Here is an 18,723-nt window from a genome sequence, read left to right on the forward strand (position 1 = left end):
ATCGAGACTGATCAAAAGTAACAATTGATAGTCCAACTAGAGATGAGGAATGTGGATCAAATTTGTTTGAAGCTTTCTAGAAAAACAGCAAGTTTGACTATTGTCAAGTCACTCCTATGAAGATAATCACAATTATTGTAATAATGGAATTTCTCCAACAATCGTGTTTTTATTCACACGCGCACGCATGTCCAGTATCTAATAATTGGTCTGTCTACGACTAAAAACACGTCTCATAACCTGTATAGTACTTAGTACAGCAGTACCAGCTCACCTGTTAAACACCTTGAAAACGATAGCCAGCTGATCATCTACCCGGAGAGTTCCAACCTTGCAGAGGCAGCAGAGGAACGCAGCAAAGGCAGCTTCATGACCTGAGAAGAACACACACATCACAGATTTCCAAAACAGGAACAGCAGCTGTGTGCAGTGCACTTGTGCTTCACTTTAACGGTCCACCTTTCTTGATTTAACTTTTTTACAACTTACTACTTTTACAATTAATTCTGTTTTGTTACGTAGTTTATAGACCATCGCGGCTTTAACTTTTGCTCAATACGTCTGGCTTTTCTCCAAATGTCCTCTTTACGGAAGGGCTCTTTGCAGTGACACTTTTTCCATACATCCTCACAACATGGTTTTCAATGCATTTATAGGACATTTACACAGATGGTATTAAAAAACATTTCAAATCCACTATTTTGGGTAATTTCAGTTTTGAAAAGATGGTACACAGTGGAGAACCGTGTGCTTTGTATAGAATTATAGCTATACAGAGCAAAATAACCAGCACAGACCGCCAGACAGCACTGTTACCTGTTCCATAGTCTATCCTGGTGGCGTTCCCAACAGATTCTTTCAGATAGACAGCTATCTCTGGCGCTGCAGCACATCTGTCAGCTGGGAGGACCGCTGCCACCAAAGCCTCTGCCTCCTGCACGCACACACAAAAAATATCACCAGGGGGATGTGTCCAATGAAACATGGGGAGAGCTTTATAGATTGTGTGAAATGACATAATGGTTACAAAAGAGTCCATACATTTTCAGGGAATATTTACCAATCGTCCAACGAAAGTTAAGCTTGCTAATCAAGAGACAGCGAGTGTAATTACTGACAGTGGCAAGTGTGGCAGGCTTCAGTGAAGTGCCAGGACAGCGGTGAGTGAACAGCACTCGTTCGACACCCCTGGCATGTTAAGTTCAAATGTATTTTGCTGTCTCTTATTGACTCATTATGAAATTGTACATGTGCAATTGTTGAATAAAGAATAAAAAATAAAAAATAAAAGAAACTGCCAAGATGAGTGTGTGGATCCACATTTCCTGGGAACACCCATCATTGTTAAGACAGGTCAGCTGAAGTAAATCATATTTAGCATTTGAGTTGAGTCAACTGAGCCTCTTTTTTGTTCATCATTAATTTTATTTATGGTTTGGAAACAAAATATACTCTTTCCAAATAATTACCTTTATAGTAAATGACAACCATTGGCTAAAATAATAAAAAAAATAATCATCCTTTTAAATGTAATTTAAAACTATTTATCAAAACAAGTTAAATACAAGTCGAATGATATCTTCACTTGTCCACTCCTTATAGTTAGGTGTCAGTAGGTTCCACAAGAGGCCCGTGCCAGTAGTTGTCACACAAGTGCTATAACTAGTCAGACACTTGCTACCAGTAGTTCAATTAAATTTAATTCAGTTTATTTTATATAGCCCAAAATCACAAATCCAAAATTTGCCTCGAAGGGCTTTACAGTCTGTACACAATTACATCCCTGTCCCGGGACCTCACATCGGATCAGGAAAAACTCCCCCAGATAAAGATAGTAAAAACCCTTTCACACGGAGAAAAGGGAAGAAACTTGAGGAAGAGCAACAGAGGAGGATCCCTCTCCCCAGATGGACAGAAGCAATAGATGTCATTTGATCAGAATGAATAATGTAACGGAGTTACAGGACATTCAATGAATATGACACAGATTATTCATATACTGTAATGAGTAGTTGGCATGGACCATGATCCAAATAACCACAATGCATGTCAGCAGAAGGAAGTAGAGAGAATAGGTTAGCCCTGACTCTAGTCAGAGAGGTTCAACAGTCCAGATACCTGACTGATGCCTACCACACGCTTGCCACAGACATCTAGTGCCACAAGGAGGAGCTCCGCCTTACTGCGCTAATCTTGAACGTTTTACAGTTTCAATAGAAAAAGATTAACATTTGTAAAGGGGGAGAAATACACAAAAAACATACACGTTTTTTTATTGAATTGTCATCTGTGTTGCAATCAGATCTTTAAACAGCATCTCATTAAATGGTCACTGAACAGTGCATCATCTGGGACGTTTTGATTCCATTACTGGAGTAAACATATTTTGTATGATATCTGAGTGAACCAGCAGCTTGTAGCCTAAAGCAAAGCACACAGTTAATGATTCACCTTCTGTCTCTGCTAGCTAGCTGTTTCCATGTGTCATGTTATAGTGTCATTGAGGGATGCACTGTGTCTGTGAGACAGTGGATCTGTTATTTAACTGATCGACAGTGAAAACAGGGTTAAGTTTAGTGTGCTGAGTGAATGATGAGTGAGGCCAATGCTGATACTATGCCATTTCCTGCATGTGTCAAGTTAGCTAATGTTTTGTGCCGTTAGTTTCACACAACCTCAAATTTGAATCAAGATACAGACATTTCAGGCACTTTAATATAAGTAGCAGTTTGAAAACATTACATGGATGAAACACATGATTCAGGTCATCATGTGATTAACAAAGCTTGAGTTTTATGAAGCAGAGTCATAAAACACTATGTTGTTTTGGGCCAGAACAGAAATTTGTATAGTTAAGAATTATTAGTCTTAGGGTAAGAGTGTGTGCATGCGTTTGTGCACACTAACCTGGTCTAGTTTGGCAAACCAGGTTCTGTAGGCCTTATTACCAAAGCGGGATGGCTGGTCTACAGGAGGGGTCTCGTTTATCCATCGGTCCAGAGTCTCCAAAAGATCTAGTAACTTCTCCACTGTCTGTCAAACAAGAAGACAACAGTAACTGCAGCAACAATGGAAGTAATATTTATCAAGCAGTGTATTTAGAGGGTGTTCTTGTTCACGCTGCTGAGTCTCAAATGGAAAACTACCGCAACTTTCTGTTTCCATGTCGCAGAATTTCTAGAGTCGTTCTCATTGACATATGTTTTTGTTATCAAATTCAGAGTATGAAAATAAGATTATTCTGCAGGAGATTAGCAGGTTCAGCTGCACTGAGACGTCCATTTGAACACTATTTGATACTGTGAAGTCGACTGAAACATTTAACATAGATACAGCTTCAAAAACAAGGACACAAACAGAAGAAGTTGCCTTCTTAGAACTGCCACATGGCACCTGAGCATGTATGCATGGTGACGCCATGTCAAGGTTTCCCTGATATGAAAGACAACATACCTCTGATACTTTATATTCACATGTGAGCTTCTTTCCCTTCACACCTTCATTCAGTGTCAGAACAAAGCCCATATAGTCAGCATACGCCTGTAAGAGGGAGAGATGTGTTCAAAACTGGGACGTATCAAGATGTGCAGTCAGACCAACTAATACAAAAACTAAAACCAATGCTAATCACAGCAAGCCAACGTTAGGTGTCAACCAAGCTATGATTGCAAATGATAACCATAATTATTGTAAAAAGATTAATTCAAAAGACAAATTCACATTTAGTCTGTGAGAAACCAGTGGCTATTGAAGAATGATTTGAGAAATCTGATCACACTGATCAGGTCTATGTGTTCTTGGTGTGGTGTAGTGCTTGGAGAGTCAAAAACAAAGAGAAGACATTGCGGATTAAGCAACCTACTTGAGATCGCTTCCACTTCACCATGTCAGGCACCATGCTAATTTCTTTCTTGGGGACCATGAAGATGATGCTGTCTTTGACTTCATGTTCTTCATCCTCAGGAGTGGATCCTGAATAATTTAAGAAAAGACAGATGTCAAAGGTAATTGCAATTTAGATATGCAGCTAAGGTTACAAAGGGGCGGAAAGTTTCCGGTAAATTTCTGGAAAGTTTCCACGGGAATTTTGGCTCGGGAATTTTGAAAAAAAAAATGTGGTAACGTTTTTTTGCAAAAGCATCTAACAGGGAACTAAAATGTTGTTGAGAACAAGACTGTGCACGCCGAGCTCAGCTGGACCCTAAATGCAACTGGTTGGGAACATCATCTGCCAGAAACATAAACATAAAACGTTCTGTTGTTTTTGAACGTCTTTGTCATCAGTGTTGCGTCTGAACATTTCAGCCCGATGCTTGGCAAGTGTGAGAGCGTTGAGTTGTGTGGAGGCCAAGAGTAGTATTGCAGACAGATAGAAATTCAATTACAGCTTGCAACATATTGAAAAAAATAACTGAACTAGTTCATTTTTTGGAGCTGTGAACTTAGTTAAATTTTTTCAATTATTAACTATGAACTGAACTGGTTCATGTAAATCCAGGAAGAAAGCATTTAGACCTGAAAGGATTCAGGGAAAAACACTAAAGAAAGAAATTTGTGTTGGGGGTGGTGATCATACGGAATACACCTTTAACACCTTAACACAGTTAAATTAACCCAAAATGTCCAGTTTATTCCTGTTAGTTCCTGTCAATTCCCGTTTATTCCCGTGGAAAGTTTTCAAGTTTGAATATTCCCGGAATTATGCAACCCTGTATGCAGCAGATCTTTTATTCGTTTTAGCGGTGAACCTAAGTAATTTTCCAATAAATTAATTAAAAATGTACTCAATCTGAGATTATTAATTTTGACTGCTGTGTATTCTTTACACGAAGTGTCATTACAAACTGGATATTAAAGGATATGGATGTCTACCAGGCATAAAAGGTCGAACGAAAGATGCATTAAGGTGCACTATGGGATATGTAGGATCCAGAATTTTTGGAGCTTGTATCAAACTAGGGACTACAATTCAGGACTTGGCCTCTGCTGCTTCATGATTGACAAATCGGGTTTAAACTGGTCTCCTGTGACGGCTGCAGTGTTATTCAATTAAGAAGAACGCGCAATCTAAGGCAACATGAATACTTGGCTCCATTCAGCGAGGGACATTGTAACCCACCAACTATTACATACAACCTCTCCCAATGATGTTCTTCATTATAAGTGAACGGCAATGGTGCTACATTGCAGTCACCTGCACATTTACTCTACGACGTGCTAGCTAACACCTTCCAGACAGTTCTTTTAAAGGGTTTGGCAACGACTGCTAACTAAACATTACAGAGCACAACCTCAAGTGTGTATACAAGTAATTAACAAGCATTAATGGCAACTTAAGTTATTCCAAATGCAATTTTAAGGATGTCTTTGCCCGAGGACAACAGCAATATGCCTTCTATGCTTTCCTACCAACCGAAAAGTTGATTCCCGACTTAATGTACCATGTGGCAGTGTGTTGTACCTAACGTTATCAGCGTTTAATACGAGAGCTCGAGCGATACAGAGCCTTCTAAAGCTTAGCAATAGCTATCAGCCGTGGCTTTACCTGACTGCTGTTCTGTTTCCGCCATGGTGTGGATAAGTCTTCTTCGTGGGTTTCAGGCAGAATTAAACTAGCCATAGCGTATTACTGCCACCGCTGTTCAAACGGTAAACAGCGTCCCAGGTTCTATTGTATAGTCTACTAACAATACATCGATTTTCACTTTTACTAATTTCTTCCAGTGCCGTGCTTTAAAAAAAATCTGAGTCCAACGTTTCAGCATAAATATATACCAGAAGTATACAATTCTGCTAAGTCTCTGTCAGAACGTGAAACGTCAAACACTGCATGCATGACACCTTCAAGTCACACCCACCACTAAGGAACCGTGCTGTGGTTTTCAGCTGACCTACCCGGTTACAAACTCACAAGTGCTGCCGTCTCTATTGGGTCTGACCTATTAACAGTCGATGGGTCTGACTTAACGCCGATTAATACCAAGGCTTGGACTTCATGCTGCACTTTGAGCACTAATCGACCGAAACCTGACCTGTGGGCGTTTCTTTGAGGGCAGAATGTGGGGCATTTGCAGCAGAACTATGGTAAGTAACGCACCTTTAGCTGATCTTGCTTGTTTACACTGGCCAAAAGCCAACATGAGCAAAAGTCACTGAAATTGATACAATTAGCGCTTAAGGTCACCTTAATGATTGTGACCTAGCTAACTACTGCGAGGTGGTGCAGTTTTTGCTTACTGTTAGCAAAGTTTGCTATCTTAGCTCGTCGTAAAACTGAAGAGGATCGCGGTTCTTAACGTTAACGTTAGCAAAGCTTAGTGGGTCAAAGGTGATTTTGTGGTTCGCTAAGATACAATATAACGTTAGCTAAAAGACACGTAAAGACACGCTTTACCGAGGCTATTGTAACCTATTTTAACATTACTTGGTCTCATGATGTAACTAACTATAGGAAGAAAAGGTAACAAAATGAACTCTACGCTATTTATCATGTTGCTCCGTAAACGAATCTGCTTGGAGTAACGTTAACATCTGGGAAGACCAGTTCAATATCATTGGACATGCAGTTACTAAAGCATATCTGACATTAGATTATATTTATACAACTCTAACATTCGCTGTTTCCATGAGTGGCGGATATAGATACCTTATGCTGCAGGAGACTTGCTTATAGCTTTTACATTGTTGATCATCATATGCTGTAAAAAAAATAATTATAAAATAAGGCGCACGTGCATTGGGGACTTTTGAATATGACGTCATACTCTGATTAATGTTAGATGTTCACTTCACTATTTACTACTTTTGTTGACAGGTCTCCGCTCTGAAGTCGAGTTGTAAATGAGTGCAGGCTGCTCTCTACTGGTGTCTTTTAATGGACCATTATATAATTTAATTAAATTAGTAAATACTATGGGTGAAGAGACTCAATACAGTATATTTAATTGTGTATCTGTATTTTGACCATAAAATAGCACGATTTGGTTATATGTTTTTACAATATTTTCAAAACCCCTCTAAATATTGACAAAAGCAGCCCAACTTCAACTCGCTTATAAATTGTTGGGTATTTTTAATAACATTTATCCAAACGATGCAGAACATGTAGATTTTAATTCAGACTTGTCTGGGTTTTAGCCAGAATGTCTCCACTGGAGGCATTAGGAGGAGACCTTGAACATTGACCCTTGTGGTGGCTGGGGGCGTGATTAGGCTCAGATGCAGAGGGATATCGGAAAGGCTCAGGGAACAGGTGCCGTTGATGAGGCCTAATTGACCACAGGTGAAGCTGTTTATTGGTTTGTGTCTTGGACAGTGTGTTTTTTTTTTGCTGGGTGCCCGCTCACGTAGGTGTGGAGGGGAACGAGAGAGTAGATAGGGTTGCTAAGAAGGCTCTAAAAATAAAAGAGGAAATTCTGAGTATTCCTCTAGGCAAAGGGGAAGAAAAAGCGATTATCAGAGAGACAGTGAGAGAGTTATGGGAGAGGGAGTGGGATAACTGCAAAGGAAGACACTACCACAACATCTAAAAATCAATAAATGTAAAAGGATTCAAAGAGATGTGGCGGAGAGAGGTCATTATTTCAAGGTTAAGATTCGGACACACTGGTCTAAATGCAACTCTGTTTTTAATGGCAAAAGCGGGAACAGACGAGTGTCAGTTTTGTAATGAGACAGAGGATGTGGAGCACGTTATCATGAGGTGTCACAAATACAACTCGGAAAGGAAACTTCTGAAAGCAAAAATTTGTCAGCTGGGGCAGAAGTAGAGTCTGGAGCGAGTCCTGACAGCGAGCCAAGGTGGGCATGAGGGATACGGGGCGCGTTGCGATTTGCAAAAGACACGGGGCTAGGCTGCAGGATTTAGTGGTGAGTAAGTTTGTTTGTCTAAGTAGGTGGGGTGATAATGAGTATTTTTTTAATATATTTTTTGGTTCCATCTTGTTGTTTTGCTTTTGTTTCGTTTTGTTTGTTTCCTAGTTAGAGTAGGTAGTCCTGAATCTGTACACTCCGGTACAGTAGGTGGCGGTATGCACCTATAAGAAAGATGATTGCGATCCGCCAGTTAAATTTATAGAAGTAGAGCAGAGGCAGTCTGCCAACATGTGCATGTCACAATAAAACCAGTTACCAACGAGCTCAAGTGTGCTCGTGTCATTGCTGCTGGGAGGAACCCGGTGAACTTGCAAGAGCTTGTTACAACCTCCTTGCTCATATTTCCGCAGCACGTTGGATTGTGGTTCAGAATACCCTGACAATCATGTTGGCTCGTATGCTACAAAATGCAACTGGATTAAAAACTTAAAATTTCCAAAGAGAATCTTATGTCAGTTTTTTAAAAAAAAAGTACAAGCCAGACCATGTGACTTTTTAAAAATTATTTTTTGGAGTCATTTTTGGTACAGAGGAGGGCATATTTGAAAATGGATGTTAGAATGGTATTGAAGAGCAAAGTAAGTCAGGAAGTGTTTCAGAGTTAATTTTCTATAGGGGGAAACATTCTTCCAACAAAATGACAACACAAAAGTATTTATTTACTGTACCCTTTTGTCTCTTAGGTAAAGATTGGGATGGCGAAACCCTGTGGCTTAATAAAACCCTGTAACTTGGTGAAGCCTGTGTCGGTGACTCGGGTCTCTGGCAGATACCTAACCCACCAAAAGGGACTGCCCAGTCTGCCTGTGCCCCCTCTGCAGCAGACCTGTGAGCGATATATCAGTGCCTTAGAGCCCATCGTGGAGGTAGATGAATTGAAGCACACTAAAGAGCTGGTGGATGAGTTTCAAAAGGCAGGAGGGGTCGGTGAAAGACTTCAAAGAGGCCTGGAAAAGAGAGCACGGAACACTGAGAATTGGGTAAGACTTGTGACTCTTTGAATCAAAGCAATACTATGCCTCCCTGACAGAACCAGTTTACTCTCCTTCTCAACCCAATTTTATTACAAAGCCAACTGACAGTTTACTTTTTTTTCTAAATAAACTATCCGCCATGTTATGTGTCTTTTGTAGCTGTCAGAGTGGTGGGTGCAGGTTGCTTATCTCGATTATCGGTTACCTGTGGTGGTTCATTCAAGTCCCGGGTTGGTCTTGCCCCGTATGAACTTCAGTGATAAGCAGGGACAAATAAGGTGATCGCACAGTCTGCTCAACTCTGTTTTTACAACCCATTTACATAACTGTAGTTTAAAACTGTAGTTTAATACATATTGCCACCATATAATGCACTCTTTTCATATCATGTTGCTGTGATCAGTTTGTTTTTTCTAAAGACACTAACTATTCCCATCATTCAATCTAGATCAGGATAAAAGTAAGCCTTTTAAATGAACATGTATCATTATTTATATGTTTAGATTTGCTGCCAAACTGATAGCAGGTGTTTTGGACTTCAAGATGATGATTGACAAGTAAGTATTGTGCGTATAACCACCTCCTGATTGTTCTATTTCTAGTTGTCTCTTAGCTTCAGTTTGTCACTGCTTTTCATAAAAAACCTCAGTCTTTAAAGACAGGAACACGCCACCACAGTTGGCCTGACAACCACATCCAGCCCAGATACGCATCAGATTAAAACCACCAACTTTGATAAAAGGTTACCTCCAGCTTTGACTATCTTAGATCTAAGTTCGCTCAACTAGGCAAGGTACTAGTAAGGTAGAAACCAGCTTGGCTGCCGCTTTCCTGTCTTCAGTGAACCCATGGTGTAAACAGTCTGCTGGCAAAATCATACTTAACCCTTCATTTTATAGGCTTGTTCAACGGACCAGGAAACACACCAACTAATCACGTGCATGTAAATCACGTCCCGTGATGCTACTCGGCCAATCAGATATGCGTATCCGGATGAGCATCACGGCTTGAGTGAGAGACGGACGAGAGGCAGAACAGGCGGGAAATTCCGCATGTGAAAGAAGTTACTTCACATGGCGTTCTCCAAAAAGAGAGTCTTTGACCAGAGTCTTTGACGTGACTCTTCTATGTTCATTCTTTGTAACGGCGGTTCAAAACTCGTATGTCTCATGTGTTCAGACCATTATTAAGAGCTTAATGTGACGCTTTGCTACAGACAAAGCACAACTCTTTTGAGCAAAAGTATCGACTTGCATCCGAAGTGAAGGAACAGAATCTAAAAGCCAATATGATCAGAATCCTAACTCATTCATTCACTGTCCAACAATAATGTCAACAAAGACTATAGAGCTGAAAGAAGTGTTTTAATAACAGATATAGTCCCTCACACATGTTATAACATAATCATTATAATTTATTTTATATTAATTTAATTATAACTTTTTAATTTAGCCATTGTTGTAATTTAAATGGGTTGAATCTTTATTTATTATTAGAGTATTTATAATTCAGCCAGTTACATTTAAAAAACTGAAAAAAAATTTTTTTCTTTTTTGGATTCGACAGTCAGTTGTTGACTTCATACAGATGTTGAAAGAACTGCTGGCTGATTCAATACACATTGGACATAATTTGTGATGTACCGGACCTTTGCATGAGGACATTTTCTCAAACTGGACCTTGTTTAACATTAGTTGAATACCCCTGCTGTAGGCTATCCGCTCTTTGCCTCCAGGGAAGTGAAGAAAAGTTGTTTTAAGGTTACCCAGTAATTACGTCGCGTGAGCAGACTATATCAGCAGCCAAAGTGAACTGGAGGCAATGAGCTGCTTTTGGAAGCTGCAGATGACATGCCGGACAGCAGTGCCCTGAAGCGCCGCCCCCACTGTTTATTAATATTAAATGTGTTAAGTGTCCAAATTGCCACAAATTCACCAAAGCACTCCATAGAGCCCCCATAAATTCAGCCATCAACTGTGAAGTAGATGTGATGAGTGGTGACCCAGATATGTGATGGAAGGTAGGACAGACAGAGGGGACCCAACCCACTATTGCCATGAAATTTATATTGTGGCTCAGTCAGTGTTTAAGTACATATCTTGTATGTGTTGCAGTGAGACATTACCAGTGGAATATATGGGAGCGAAGTCTCTGTGTATGAATCAGTACTACGAAGTGCTGTCGTCTTGCCGTGTCCCTGGTCTGAAGAGAGACTCTGTGGTGAACCACACCAAGAGATCCACGCCCCCTAAACACATTACTGTAGTCCACAATTTTCAGGTGAGGAACTGAACATCACCTGACATTAATCCTACAGGGTAACTGGTATCAACCAGCTTGTGCACAATATTGCATAATATTTCTAAATAGCTTCTCCATTTCATCATAAGATCATTTTCTACAGTGTGCTTGTATAATTTCTAAGAAGTACCTGAAACAATAATCTGCACAAGTTTGACTTTAAGAGACACAAATGTGATTTATGGACAGTTTTATGATCTGATGTGCAAGAGAACCCTAACCATTCAACAGCTGCTATTATTTAGTCGTACTCATCGATTCAACATGAATGACCTATAGTGACAACTGTTAGGTAAAAGTGAGAAGCCTGATGGAGCTTTTCTTGTCTTTCATCTACATGGAATCAGTTTTATGTGTTGGAGGTGTACAACAATGATGGGACTCCGTTGACAGCTGATGAGTTCTGTGTTCAGCTGGAGAGGATCTGTAGTTCTTCACCACAAACTGACATGGAGCCTGTCGGCATCCTCACCACCCAGCACCGTGACTCCTGGGGCAAGGCCTACGTCACCCTCACCCAGGGTGAGCTAAAAGACCACTAACACTGATCCAAAGCAGAGTGTCTCCAACAAGAAGCTGGCTTCTGGGTGTCTGGCTAAAGCTTCAAACAGTCTGTGCATATATTTGATTCCACAAAGTCACTCTGTAAACCTCTTTAAATTTCTATCCAATCAAATTCAAATCCAATAGGGGCAGCTATAGCTCATGGGTAGAGTGGTTGTTGGGAACCGCCAGGTCGGTTTTGATCCTTGGTTTTTCCAATAGTTTGCATATCAAAGTGTCCGTGAGCAAGACATTGCTCCCCAGGCGCACAGCAGCTCACTGCTCCTTAATTACTAAGGATGGGTTAAAATGCAGACACCAAAAATGTGATGTATTATCATAAATTCTCATCTTGTGTGACTGCCTGATCACAAAAGACATGATTTATTTTTGTGCGTTTACTGTATCTCTCCAGATAAGACGAATAAAGAATCTGTGTCAGCTATCCAAAGGAGCATCTTTACCTTGTGTCTGGATGGAGCGATGCCTCATGTGCCTGAGGAGACATACCGCAGTTGTGCTGCCGTCCAGATGCTTCATGGAGGAGGCAGCCAGTGGAACAGTGGCAACCGCTGGTTTGACAAGACGCTGCAGGTGCAGGCCTGTTTTACACGTGCGCACGCACAGCAGTTATTATAAAGAGTTGGACTTCTTTTTCTCACAGCTGTTTTGTAGGACTCCAGCAAGTACACTAAGGAGCTATTGTAAGCTCAAGCATGGTGTTCATGATGTCAATCAAAGTCCTGTAACCAGCACAACTGTGGGTCAGATTAAGAGGGCCGGTGGTGGTGTTGCTCAAAAAGAACTTGATCATAAAATGTTGTCTGAGACAAATTAACTCTGTCACAACAAAGTGGCCATTCTCAGAGGCACAGCTGCGGTAGCCGAAAGGGTTAAATGTCTTTGTCGATAGAAACGTACCACTTGATGTTGACTTCCCTGAAGGCCGTGGCTTACTTAAACAGACTGGAGACTTGTTCAAAAAGACTTTGAATTGCTCTAGAACTTTTTAAAGAAATTTGGCCTTGACAACAAATTCTTTAGGCGGACTGTGAAGTAAATTCTTGTTTTATGTCTTCTCTAAAAGTTTGTGATCTCTCTTCCAGTTTATTATTGGAGAAGACGGGACATGTGGTGCTAACTACGAGCACGCCCCAGCTGAGGGCCCACCTATAGTGGCCTTGATAGACCATGTTGTAGAATACACGTAAGTAGGCCAAAGATTGTTGAGACTCTGAAGGTGTCTTTTTGGTTTTCTTCTAGTCAGAATGTCTTTGTGTACTCTCTGCCTCCTTGCTGAACTTTCAGAGACATGGACAAAATCAAACTTGGACCACTATGGCTTCAGTATCACTTTAGTTTTTCTCCCATCTCATGTGTTGCATCTTTTCTTGTTTGTGATAACAGAAGGAAGCCAGAGATGACTCCGTCTCCCATGGTGCCTTTGGCCATGCCTCAGAAACTACACTTCAACATCACACCTGAGATCAAGAAGGACATTGAGAAGGCCAAGCATGCCATGAACATGTGAGAGCAGATTTAAATATGATATAGATATATAGAGATAGGCACGCACACAATGCTCTCACTGTCAATTCTTTAAAAACAGACTGGCCCAAGACCTGGATATGACGGTCATGGTATTTGGCCACTTTGGGAAAAATGTCCCAAAGACACACAAGATGAGCCCTGATGCTTTTATACAGATGGCGCTACAACTGGCTTACTACAGGTGAGATGTTGAGAAGGCATGTGAAGATGGGACTGGGGTTTTAAGCCAACATTTTACTATTGACAGCCGGATGTAATCGGCAACCTCTCCAGTAGATGCCACTAATTCCTACACGCTGTTCCTTAACTTGTTCAATGCATCCATGATAAGTAGCTAGTAGCCTCCTTATCGCTCTTGTCTTGGCAGGATGTACCAGTGCTGCTGTGCCACATATGAAAGTGCCTCCCTGCGTATGTTCAGACTCGGCCGTACTGATACAATTCGATCAGCCTCAAGTGCCTCAGCTACCTTTGTCAAGGCCTTCGATAACCCCAGCAAGCAGGTCTGATGAGAGGGAACATTTTAATGGGATGTATTAGTATTTTACAGCAACCATTTGGGCAGTAAACTGACCAACTGTTCGACCACCGAGCCTTTGTCACAGAAGCATCACTCGAAATCTCATTAGAAACAGATGAAGCCAAAGACAATAAGTGATGATTGTTTGATTGATTTACAATAGTACAAATGTTTCTATTGCTGAGAAATTTTAATACGATCCGTAAAGTTTCAAGTGACCTTTTCAAACGCATCTGAACACTGTTCAACAAATTAATCTCAGATGTGTTGTAACGCTCCTGTCTCCTTCCTGTTTTTCACAGAACACAGAGAAAGTTGATCTATTGGTGAAAGCTATAAACGCACATAGGTCATATACTACCATGGTGAGTATCCACAGGACCAGGATTGGCAGAGTTAAGGACAAGTCTGGTGATAATCTATACTTTTCCTATTTTCGATACATTTTATGTGAAGAGTAGACCCAAACCGAGCAAATCCAGTGTGTGGAAATCTCTTCTTCCTCTGTCCACAGAGCTCTATTTATACTAGGGCTGGGCAAAGTTGAAAAAAAATTACTGATCACATTATGTTTCTGCGATTAATGACATTATGCGCCAAATTCAAGAATGAAGTAAAAACTAGTGTATTGTACGCTTTTATTTTAAAGTCATGTTATCGGGACAGTATAACAGGCACTCTGGAGCAACAACAAGTTAACATACAGATAGTTAGTTAGTTTATAAATCTGTTCTTTTTCTTTCTTTCTGAACACACACACTGTAGTTTATAGAAGCCCAATCCCAATGTCTCCCCTAGCCTCAGACTCTGAACCCTCAGGGACTTAGTGACTTCGCCTGGTAAATGTTTGAGTGTGACAGGCGTTACACTCAAACATTTGCTACTTATGGGACAGTACTTTGCTGCCACAAAATGGCTTCAATAACAAACCAATGTTTGATGGATAAAAATCTGTAAAGGTTCATAAAGAGCTTGAAATGTCTGCTAGAGAGCCCTAAAACAGTAGACTATTTGACAACGGGACAGAATCAAAACCTCTCTGATTTAGCAGGACCCAATCCAACCGGATTGGGTCCTGCTAAATGCCCACAATTAGACATGTCTTTGATGTGGTCATGGTCACATGGTATGTTGCAGCAAAGTGGTGTCCCATTCATATTCACACTCTACCAGGTGATGTCAGTAAATCCCTGAGTGTTGAGTGGGGACATTGGGATTGGGCCATACACCGTCTTGCTGCCACAAATACTCACTACTAGAGCAACACATGCAGATTCATCCACTACTGAAAATAGTCCTTAACAAACACTTTATTTCCTCCAGTTTGAGTAAAGTTTGGTTTAATTACTACAGTGACTAGCTGTTTTAGGAAATACTGGACTTTGTTTTAACTTTTGGTTGTTTGCAAAAAATACAATTTAGAATGATGCAAGCCCTATTATTTTTTTTTAGGTAACTATTACTTTGGTGACTAACATCACATATGAAGGAATTATTTTTATTTCCACAGGCAATCAGTGGCCAGGCCATAGACAGACACCTCCTCGGCCTTAAGATGGTGGCTGTTGAGGAAAACCTCTCCATACCGGATATCTACACTGACACCACCTATGCCAAAGCTTTACACTACAAGTTATCTACAAGTCAGGTATATTTCATAATCTGTTCACTTTTATTTTATTTGTTATGTATCAGTTACATATTGAAATACACATGAAGCACTCTTCGCATTGGCATCGAGTAGATCCTTCACAAGTCAATTATCTAAAAAGAAAATTGTCTGTTACTCCCCTTCTCCCAAAACAGAGGTGAAGAACACCAGGAGCTATTTATGACTGATGTGTTTACTGGATGCCAAATTAATGAAAGCATGCAAGGCCAAACTGCCTCCAAGTTTCCACATGACTTCCGGTGGCTGACAAACAATGTAGCATTTTAGAGCCTATTTTTTTTAACTGGAGTCTGGCACAACTCATTCCTTATAAAACCAAACGGGCCTAGATTTCATCACTTTAAGCAAGCTTTACGAAGAGCAATAAGAATCAGTTTAAGTGAATATTCTCTTGTCCAGCTGACAACACCGAATCTGTCTGCATGTTAGCGTGTTGTTCACTATTCAAAAGACAAAGTTATCTTTGCTCCACCTGTCTCTGTAGAGACTCTACGGTGTGATGTCATGCAGTGTTAGAACTATAGTCCTGGCTCGTCCCCAACTCTGCTTTTTACAGTTCATTGTGTTTGGAGAGATTTTTACAGCAGCGGCGCCGTAAAACTGCAACTGATGGAATACATAAAGACGTTTTAATACATCTGATATCGTTATATACACTCTTGGTCAAGGATAACACTACCACTGCATAATGGCTAAGATATTTTGTCCTATGATCTAACACTCAGACCTAAAAGAACCATAGATGGAAAAAATGCCTCATCAATTAACCCCATTACCTTTCTTTATTCCTCACAAGGTACCTTCTAAGACAGACTGCGTCATGTGTTTTGGCCCGGTTGTACCCGATGGATACGGTGTGTGCTACAATCCTATGAACGATCACATCAACTTTGCAGTGTCTTCTTTCAACACCTGTAAAGACACAAATGCAGCACATCTGGCTCAGGCTGTGGACAGGGCACTGTTGGACATGAAGACACTGCTGGAACAATCACCAAGAGCCAAACTTTGAAGGTCTTCTAGGCTTTTCATAGCTAGTCTTGTGAGAGATTTTAATAGAATGGCCACTCTAAGTGTGATTAAGTGACATTTGAATGACTGAACCCCACACCCACACATCTGAGCCAGTTTTCTCCCCATGTTATTGATGGTTGTTCCACAGGAACAATGCTCACAGAAATTACAGTGCATTAATAACATTTTTTACTGACAGAAATATCATCAACAGAAATGATTGTGTTGATGGGTATGGATGGATATTTGATCAGTTTATTATCAGCTAATCGCCTGCCAAGACCCCAACAATTAGTTGCTGTGGCAACAAACGGTTTAATGCCTCTGTGCCTTTGTACTCCCCCGCTCTTGCTCCATTGCTGCAAAGGTCACATGGTAGAACAATACAGGGGTGGACAAATCCAGTCCCTTCAGTCTAATAATCCATGTGAGCGGACTGAGGATTCGGGGGAATCTTTTAACAAAAATTGTGCGTTTTAACATTTGGAATAAATCCAGAAAATTGCAACTCTTTAAAAAGTCTGACTTAAAATCTGCTTTTATTTACCAAGTATGTAGATTCCTCTCATTGTAGATGCACAGAAACGCAGCTAAAGACGGGGACAACAAAGCGGAATAAGAGTAAAGACAGCATACACATTTGTCAGACTACACTTGCAAGTCAAAATGTTTTCTGTTAACCATACATCTGTTAAGGTGCAAATATGCTGGAGTAACATTAATACATAACTTGAATGAATATAAGGTGAATATGTACAGTTTACAAACTATTCAGTATACAGAAGACAAGTGCATTACAGCATGTCAGCTGTTGTACTCCTTGAAGGTCTATTTAAAAAATAACCCTCCTGTCCTCATGTAAACTATTAGCAATTGAATGGGCTTGTTCGGTAATTTGATTAGCTGATGGTTGGTCGATTATTTGCAGTGCAATAGTTTCTTTATTGATTGTACGAATTAAAAGTAGGCGGGTTTAAAATAATGTAATATTACAGTACCTTGTTTTTGTGATGTGCCAAATATTGTTTGAATTAAAATTGTTTTCAAAAAATGTGTGACCTGCAAAATCACTGAATCTTCCTTAGATTAGAAGTCTCTCGCTGTAAGAGATGCCGCCTCTTGATATATTTTTATTGTCCAGTGAGTATTTCATCCATGTTTATTGCAGATTAGCATAGTTGTAATTATTCTGAATGCAGAAGAAATTAAGCATTGCTGCACTCAATGCGGCATTCCTCTTTCCACTAAAGAGATTGTCAAGTTCAACTCTTTTATCAAAGCTTCTGTAGTCTCTTTAGATTTTTTTTTACATTGGGACTATAGGCCGTGTTTGAGTGGATTTAGGTGAAATGACATCACCCATTGGTTTGCAGACATTGGTTTTAAAGCTTTGGGTTTGGCAATTTTGACCGTCGGCATCTTATATTTGTTCAACCAGTGAAGGGAAGGTGTGTTAGAGATGTCATTTAGACTGAGACAGAGGCCTTTCTGTCCAGCCCCTTCCAGTTTGCCCTACTTTATTTTGAGAAAACCCATGTATACAAGAGTCACAGACTGTATTAGAAGTGGATGTAGTAAACCCATTGGTTTGTAGACTGCCAATTTTAAGCCTTGAGTTTGATGACTTGGCTGTCGCCATCTTGCCTTTTTGCAACCGGTGAATGGTAGTGACCATATGTCATACATGAAGCTAAATGATAACAAAAGATAGTTGTAGAACAGAGTCATCCTTCAATCAGAGGTCTGGCAGTTCAATCCCTGGTGAGGCATTCCTGCTAACATGAGTTGCAGGTTTACTTTAGTTTCCATCCAATTTCTCTCACCTGCACAAAACAAAATGATACTTTTCTCGTAAATCTGACAGTACATGTGATATGATTGTATATTATAAAAACATGTTATTTTGTATTGGCTGTTAAGTAGTAGTTGTATACTATATTTATTGCTGGTTAGGGTTGAGTGTTGACCCCTTCAATAACCTAAAGTTTATTTAAAGTAAGGTTTTAAAAAAAAAAAATAGTTGACAGTTTCAGGCCGCTCCTGTTTTTTAAGGTCACAGCTTGTTATGGTGGAAAGGTATTATACACTGCAAGAAATATCGGTAAATCTAATTCTGCAGTTGATTTTAGTGGATCATAAGTCTAGAATGCTATGAGAGTGACCCATGGCCAGAGCAGGAGAATGAGACGTACGTTTGCTCTTATACAAATAGGCTTATTCCATAAATGCTGACAAATTAAGTGTTGATTTGTTCTTACAGGTGGAGGTTCTTG

At 40.2% G+C, this 18,723-nt stretch overlaps 2 protein-coding genes across 4 annotated transcripts in view; one reads left to right on the forward strand and one right to left on the reverse strand.

Moving 5' to 3' along the window:
• ptpa (protein phosphatase 2 phosphatase activator) overlaps nucleotides 1-6,709 on the reverse strand; it is an 18,051-nt gene extending 11,342 nt beyond the window's left edge. Inside the window, exons 1-6 of one of the 2 annotated variants that reach the window (XM_068573293.1) lie at nucleotides 6,647-6,709; nucleotides 3,863-3,972; nucleotides 3,454-3,540; nucleotides 2,908-3,033; nucleotides 817-934; nucleotides 275-374 (exon numbers count right to left, since the gene is read on the reverse strand). In XM_068573293.1, coding sequence (XP_068429394.1) covers nucleotides 275-374; nucleotides 817-934; nucleotides 2,908-3,033; nucleotides 3,454-3,540; nucleotides 3,863-3,922 — 491 coding nt within the window. In that variant the 5' untranslated portion in view covers nucleotides 3,923-3,972; nucleotides 6,647-6,709. Of the gene's footprint in view, nucleotides 1-274; nucleotides 375-816; nucleotides 935-2,907; nucleotides 3,034-3,453; nucleotides 3,541-3,862; nucleotides 3,973-5,545; nucleotides 5,755-6,646 lie in introns of those variants that run through there. The other variant, XM_068573292.1, reaches the window with a different exon arrangement.
• Nucleotides 5,869-17,503, forward strand: crata (carnitine O-acetyltransferase a). 2 transcript variants are annotated; one of them, XM_068573290.1, is made up of 14 exons: nucleotides 5,869-6,084; nucleotides 8,559-8,855; nucleotides 9,009-9,127; nucleotides 9,353-9,406; nucleotides 10,964-11,129; nucleotides 11,498-11,672; nucleotides 12,109-12,287; nucleotides 12,800-12,900; nucleotides 13,101-13,220; nucleotides 13,303-13,425; nucleotides 13,612-13,747; nucleotides 14,067-14,129; nucleotides 15,275-15,412; nucleotides 16,233-17,503. In XM_068573290.1, exons 1-14 carry the CDS (start codon nucleotides 6,058-6,060, stop codon nucleotides 16,446-16,448), a joined length of 1,914 nt encoding a protein of 637 aa, XP_068429391.1. In that variant the 5' UTR covers nucleotides 5,869-6,057; the 3' UTR covers nucleotides 16,449-17,503. The 2 variants fall into 2 exon arrangements, with proteins under 2 accessions (XP_068429391.1, XP_068429392.1); XM_068573291.1 differs by lacking the exon at nucleotides 9,353-9,406.
• The last annotated feature ends 1,220 nt before the right edge of the window (nucleotides 17,504-18,723 follow it).

This window comes from Clinocottus analis, unplaced genomic scaffold (assembly GCF_023055335.1).
Source record: "Clinocottus analis isolate CAN_PGR_092001 unplaced genomic scaffold, fCliAna1.0.p SCAF_13, whole genome shotgun sequence".
NCBI lineage: Eukaryota > Metazoa > Chordata > Actinopteri > Perciformes > Cottidae > Clinocottus > Clinocottus analis.

Bases quoted from the DNA above. Each gene is read 5' to 3' on its own strand.
- crata (XM_068573290.1), top strand. From the start codon at position 6,058: ATGTGGGGCATTTGCAGCAGAACTATG. The intron at 6,085-8,558 runs GTAAGTAACGCA...TTTGTCTCTTAG, and splicing joins GCATTTGCAGCAGAACTATG to GTAAAGATTGGGATGGCGAA. The intron at 12,288-12,799 runs GTGCAGGCCTGT...TCTCTCTTCCAG, and splicing joins GGTTTGACAAGACGCTGCAG to TTTATTATTGGAGAAGACGG.